The sequence below is a fragment of the Alosa pseudoharengus genome, unplaced genomic scaffold, assembly GCF_046254945.1.
Source record: "Alosa pseudoharengus isolate Yale_2024_CS ecotype anadromous, Long Island Sound unplaced genomic scaffold, YU_APseudo_1.1 YU_APseudo_1.1_scf_23, whole genome shotgun sequence".
In the NCBI taxonomy this organism is placed as follows: domain Eukaryota; kingdom Metazoa; phylum Chordata; class Actinopteri; order Clupeiformes; family Clupeidae; genus Alosa; species Alosa pseudoharengus.
In genome coordinates this window covers 12,319,469-12,326,968 of record NW_027468685.1, presented here as the reverse complement: position 1 = coordinate 12,326,968, position 7,500 = coordinate 12,319,469, and the positions used below count along the sequence as shown (strand labels likewise).

At 43.2% G+C, this 7,500-nt stretch overlaps 1 protein-coding gene across 2 annotated transcripts in view; it reads right to left on the bottom strand.

Annotated features, from left to right (window-relative positions):
• Window positions 1–7,500, bottom strand: part of gabbr1b (gamma-aminobutyric acid (GABA) B receptor, 1b) — a 93,911-nt gene that overhangs the window by 13,637 nt on the left and 72,774 nt on the right. For both annotated transcript variants that reach the window (XM_076301539.1, XM_076301542.1), the window contains one exon: window positions 3,992–4,069. In XM_076301539.1, the coding sequence (XP_076157654.1) occupies window positions 3,992–4,069 (78 nt within the window). The remainder of the gene's footprint in view (window positions 1–3,991; window positions 4,070–7,500) is intronic.

The following is a 7,500-nucleotide window of genomic DNA, read 5'->3' as shown; positions in this document are numbered from 1 at the left end:
GAAGAATGAGGGGATTCATGAAGAGGCAGAGAGATGGGAGGGACATACTGGATCTGTTGCTAGAAGAGTGGAAGTACCCGTGGCAGCTGATCTGGAGCAAAATCACTCTTGCCTTCAAGGACAGACTATTTATATTCACTCCCTAAACACCAACAATATTAATATTCACTCCCAAAAGCCCGGCAGGGTATTTCTCCATGTTACCTTAACACCTATAAGGTATTTAAGCACATCCTGAACATTTCAGTGTTTCCCACAGAATTAAATTATATTTGTGGTGGTAGGTTTGCAGAATTAACTTGAATGCAACAGTTTTTAACAAATTAGTGCAGCGTGGTTATGATGCTAACCAGATTTAAGCACAATTTAGTACAACCTGGAAAATCATTGTGTGGTGGTCAATGTTGATATTGTGGTGGGCCGCCACAAATAAGTCAATGTATGGGAAACGCTGCATCTACATGATACTTGATGCGTAAACTCATACCAACCATGTAGGCCTACTACATGCTCCATAAACACCCTTTAAGTGCTCATCAACTACTCCATACCAGCTTATAAACAACACCAGAGGGGCATTAATGTTATTTATTCCACTGCTTGGTTGAATTTCCCATTGTCCTACGTAATTTAGAACGACCATTAACCGTATGTTATTTGCACACCTATGAAGTAGATCCATTTTGTTGGCCGTATCACACTTGTATATTAATTTGCCGAACTCGTTGTGAAGTTTAAATGAACTGTCACGTTGCATCTGAGCTGTAAAATGCGAGAATGCAGACGTTCAGAACATGGCAACAGTGTAGCATATGACAGAGATGGCTTTTAGCTAGATGGATGACAGCAGGCTAAGTAAAATAGCGATGTTTCAAAGCTAAAGTTCATCAGAATCTTGGGATACGCCTGCTTGACAACGGGAGAGATAGAACTAACGACTGGCCTTTGGCCGTAGCAACCATCCATTTAGAACTAGTAACGGCAGTTTGTCCTGCAAGTTGAGAAATTAGTTGATATGTGTCGGAAGAAATTAGTTCTACAAACAAGACAGTTTTAGCGATTAAAACGTTTAAATTGTAACAGGAAATGAACACAACGCAAGAGGCAACAGTGGAATAAGCGGGATAATGGACTCCACGGTGGTCTGTTCACAGAAATTAATGCACTTACGAGGTTTAAACGGCCCTCCGCTTCGCGTCGGGGCCGTTTTACAACCTCGACCATGCATTAACTTCTGTGAACAGACCACCGTGTCGTCCATTATCCCTTACGTATTATTCCTTTAACACCTGTGTGATCTTAACAGGTCGTCCCAAAAGGCCAATAAAGTATTTATATGCTCACCATAAATAGCGGATGGTCATTTTTACACACTGGCTGATCACCGGCAACCCTCCGGTTAAAGGTCTGAAGTGCTAACCAGTAGGCCACGGCTGCCCCAAATCTATCTATCTATCTATCTATCTAGTATATGAGAACAGAATGGCTTGTAGGAGGAATCCTCCAGTAGCACTAGGATACATTTTGTACTTCTGACAAATAACCTCCCGCACAAATCCTCCTATGGCATCTACTGTATTGTTCCTTTAAACTTGACTAGGCACGGAGAAGTCACGCGGCAGCAAACAGCCTTGTCATTTCACCCTGTCATGAGGTGGTGTTTACACTTCAACTGCTCATTCCTGCAACAACAACAGTCCTGTTTGGACTGATAATTGATTGTGATGTTGATTTTGCAAAGCCTTAATATACACATTTAAGATTATGCACAGAAACATACTTTATGCCCCCCCCCACACACACACACACTCCTCTCTCTCTCTCTCTCTCTCTCACACACACACACACACACACGCACACACACATGCACACACATGCAAGCACACAGACAGACAGACAGACAGACACACAGACAGAAAGACAGACATACACACACACACACACACACACACACACACACACACAGACGCGGTTCAGTATCAGAGTGGGTCATCTGCTGCTTATGTCTCAGAGGAGAAGGGCGGAGCTACTGACCTTGACACGTGCCTGGAACACTGATGCAGCTACAGTACACCAGTACATACACACACGCAAGCACACACACACACACACACACACACACACACACACACACACACACTCACAACCACACACAGACACACACACGCACACACACACACACACACACACACACACACACACTCACAACCACACACAGACACACACACACACACACACACACACACACACACACACACACACACACACACACACACACACACACACACACACACACTCACAACCACACACAGACACAGACACAGACACAAACACACACACACACTCACACACTCACACACACACACACTCACACACACACAGACAGTCTTTGGACAGTAATAGAGAAACGCATACACACAGAGACAACCCTCTCTCCCTCACACACACACATGCATGCACGCATGCACGCACGCACATACAGACACACACACAAAACACACACACACACACACTTACATACCACTATTCAGACAGGCAGATAGTTCTAAGGCTTACTAAAGTCGTCATGGAAATGACCCCAAGAAACGAGTGAAGACGTCACACAAGAGGAGCATCGACCTTTGTGTGACCTACAGCCAATCAGCTCAGAGGTCCAGACCAAGAACAGCACACTTCGCAAACCAGCAAACTACAGACACATACTCTAAACAAGCAATTGGCCCACACACCAATTACCAATCAGCCATTACTTCCAATCGAACACCAGCACATGTCTTCAGGACACCGGTCAACAACCTGCACGCACCATCTACTCACCGATCTGCTGCCACCACACACCTCTGGACCAATCAGTAGCCAAGACAAATGTCCTGCCTGTGAGGGCTGAGCTCACACCAATCTCTTCATTAGGCCACTGTGCGATGACAGCTCGGTGTGGTTGCCATAGAGATGGCGCTGGAGAGGGGCTTTAAAGGCACTAATCAGCTCATTTAGAAGCCAAAGGCAGCCAAACATCTGGGGAATCAGTAATGCATTAGAAACAGACTTATAATGAGCACAAGGCGCTGGCCTCTAACACACACAAACACGCATGCCTGCACACACACACACACACATAGTCCCACAGACACACACACACACACACACATAGTCGCACAGACACACACACCCACACACAGATACACACACACACACACATACACACACAGACACACACACACACACACACACACACATAGTCGCACAGACACACACACCCACACACAGATACACACACACACACACACACACACACACACACACACACACACACACACAGACTCACACACACACACACACACACACACACACACACACACACACACACACTGTCTCCTCCGTTTCGCCAGGGTGGGATGACTGACACAAACAATTTGGAATCACGGCCGTGCGCGCATTGTCGCCCATTGCTGATTGGTTCATTCATTTCCCTCAGAGTCAAGGTCACACTGCAAGGCTTGCCAAGGTGTGTGTGTGTGTGTGTGTGTGTGTGTGTGTGTGTGTCTGTGTTGGAAGCATTCTGAATCTGACTCTGTTTGTCTCTGCTGTCAAGGGGCATCTCCTCCATGCTGTCGCCGTGCAGATGATTTTGAACGGGTCCCATCAGATTTAATTATAAAAATGAAATGAATCCATCACTCATGTTATATAAGCCATATTTTATTACTGAACCCTGCTCAATTTATGCGTGGAATTAAGCTGTGACACTTCAGTAATAGAGGCAATAACGTGATTTTATGATGAGCTTGCAGCGTTCACCATAACAAGTAAAGCAGAGTGACAGAGAAATTGATAGGCACTTGTTGCAAATATTTCTTTTGTGGTTGGCACAATGAAAGTAGAAAGTGAAGGGAAAGGACAGATAGAGGACAGGGAGCGAAAGAGGGTGGAGGAAAGTGAGGAGAGAGAGAATATTAAAAGAGAGAGAGAGAGAGATACGCATGGGACTCACCGATCCACTTGTCATTTCCATACCAGGAGAGATTGCCTTTGGTCATATCATAATATCCAATCTTCTTATAACTTCCTCCTGTTCAGAGAGGAGAGAGAAAGAGAGGAAAGACAGAGAGAGAGAGAGAGAGAGAGAGATAAAGGGCAATAAAGAGAAGAGATGAGTGAAAAGGGGGTACAGTTATATAGATGGAGATGGATAGAGGGATGAATGAGAGTAAAGGAGGGAGGAGAGGGAGAGGTGAGAGACAGAGAAAACAGAGGAAAGAGACCAACATCACAATGCAAATACCAGACCGTGCTCAGAGGACAGATATGTTGACTAAAAATGCAAGTGTTCACACACACACACACACACACAGACATACACACACACACACACACACACACACACAGAGACACTTAGGTAAGTCAACTGGTCAGAAAGGTGAGCAATCTCATCAGCAGATCCCTTAGTACAGACATAAAACACATACCTCCTGAGCCCAGACATAAACACATAAACACACACACACACACACACACACACACACACACACACACACACACACACACACACACACACACACACACACACACACACACACACACACACACAAACACACACACTACTCTACACAAACACACACACACATTCACACTGTAGACAATCTCTTCACACAAACTCATCTCTAAAAAGCATCACCATGTCTGAGACTAATCAGTGCACAGCGAAACGATTGCAGTTGCAGTCACAACTAGAGAATGTAATTCCAGGGAATTACAAGTGCATGAAAATGACGCTAGGACAGACATGGTGGTTGCACAGCTTAATAAAAGTTGATAGTTTAAAAGTTGACAGTTTAAAAGTTGAATGTAGATTGGGAGTTGATCACACTAGTTGACTGAAAAGCCCAGGCTGCCAAACAGTTGTGGGCAGAGGACACAATTGGCGGGAGTCATAGCTGATGATGACAGTTGGATTGGCTGAACAGTTAAATAGTTGGATAGTTTAAATGGTTCAAATATTTCATAGGGAATTATTGTAGTGAGGACTTTTATTTTGAAACAGCTTTGGGCAGAGGAAACAGTTGACGGGAGTCAAAGTTGATGACAACTGACTGTTGCTAGAGTAGTTATGGTGGTTGCTATGCTGGTTGCTAGATTAATGATGTTGGTTGCTAGGTTTTAATGGAATGTGGTTGCTAGGCTGTTGCTAGGGTACTTGAAGTCGTTGCTAGGTTGTTGCTAGGGTGTCCATGGTGGCTACTATCAGAAATAAAGGAGTTACTACAGTGGTTTGCTAGTATAATCATCTTGGTTGCTATGGAAACTGACATAGATGCTTAATTTCAATGGTTGCTAAATTGGTTGCTAGGTAGGTGGTGGTTTAATATAGTAGGCTAGAGGCATAGTTGATGATAACTGACAGTTGGAATAGTTGAACAGTTAAATAGTTGGATAGTTTAAATGGTTAAATTATTTAATAGGAAATTATTGTAGTGGAGACTTTTATTTTGAAACAGTTGTGGGCAGAGGAAACAGTTGAACAGGATCTGTAGTCTTAAGAGAGCCAGATTGTATGCTTAAAGCCTGAGACAGACAGTTGCTGGAGGTGGCCGGAACCATATGGCTCTGGCCGGAACACTTGGTATAGGATTCTAAGAGCCCTATTGTGATGCCATAATCGCCAGTGTTAAGTCTATGGGGAAAATTTTAATAGTTTTTAATTAATAGTTCAAAAAGTATAAAAGTTACAAATATGAAAAATACATTCCACACCTGTCCTAAGTAAGACCTACGTAACACAGTTTGAATGAAGTTTCTACATTAAACGGTTGAAGCCGCATTAAACGCAGAAAAAGCGTTAGAAGAAGAATAATAATACAGTTTTTCTCAGTCGCTTTGGTGCTTTTTTCAGATCAGAATGAAAATTCTCATAACTATTAGTTCAACCTCCACAACATTTAGTCATTTGTGCACATCATAGTAGCAATTTTTCCTTCCTCTGAACAAATTGCAAATGCTTTTGGACATGTATCAGTTGCTTTCATACAATTCTCTGCTGTTTTTTAACATTATCATTTGCTTATGTCATGTCAGTCAAAATTAACTATACTTATGGATACTGAATAGTCGTTCCCAATAAAACTAATAGTCTTCATTTCATTGCTTGAGTCATTACATACAAAATTGGTGAACTAGTTATCAAATTCTGTCACAATGCTGTAGAATTGCAAAGAGCATACAGTAAAAATGTACGTATTGAGTGTCTTGTACTCACTTACTCCCCTAACTACAGCAATGTGTAACTACCGTAGTTTTCAAATGGCTGTACAAGTACTCTATAGTGCTGTCTTGAGCATGTTCAGGTAGTGTCACCGAGTTCTGCCCTTTTTTTTGCATTGGAAAACACTGAGAGAACTGTCATAATGAAAACATGACAAAGCCATTTGACTATCTTGTTCATAAACGATGGTGTCAAGACTTCTCATTTTGATGACACTGATAGTTTCATTGACATGAATACCTGCTTTTGAGGAATGGACTATCCATTTTGAGCAAGTGACGTGCTTTTGCAGGTCATCCACTAGGTTTTGCAGTTTGCACTAATTGTTTTGAGAAATGCACTAACTGCTGTGCAAATGTTAATAGTGATGTGAGAAAAGCACCAAAGCGACTGAGCAAAACTGTAAGAAGAAATCGGATAACAGTAGATTGCATTTTCATGCACTCTAATAAAAGCCTCTTCTTGTCACTCACACACTCACACACTTTTTTCTGTTCCCATGACAACAATGTGGAACATGAGTTGTCTGCGATTCAGAGGCGAAGTATGAAAACCAGATGAGAAGGAGAGACAGTGGAGAGGAAGAACACTGAGACAGGAGGAACAGATACAGACACTGAGAGAGAGACAGGCTGAACAGATACAGACACTGAGAGAGAGACAGACTGAAACAGATACAGACACTGAGAGAGAGACAGACTGAACAGATACAGACACTGAGAGAGAGACAGACTGAACAGATACAGACACTGAGAGAGAGAGACAGGCTGAACAGATACGGACACTAAGAGAGAGAGAGACAGGCTGAACACAGATATGGGCACTGAGAGAGAGACAGGCTGAACAGATACAGACACTGAGAGAGAGACAGACTGAACAGATACAGACACTGAGAGAGAGACAGACTGAACAGATACAGACACTGAGAGAGAGAGACAGGCTGAACAGATACGGACACTGAGAGAGAGAGACAGGCTGAACACCGATACGGACACTGAGGGCCAGATGTACTAACGCTTTTGCGCCCACTTCAGGCGTATTTGTTTCGAAATGTGCGTGTAAAAATCATTGCAAGGTATGTACAAACAGGCCGCAATGATGTAAAAGCACAAACTGCCTGTCACGGGTGCTGAAAGTGGCAGATTGCGTTTGTCATGTCATGCATATGCAATCATGGGAGGATACAGGGGAAAGTGGGAGTTTAGCGTAAAAAGATGGGAGGGGAAGAGCCAAGAGCGCCT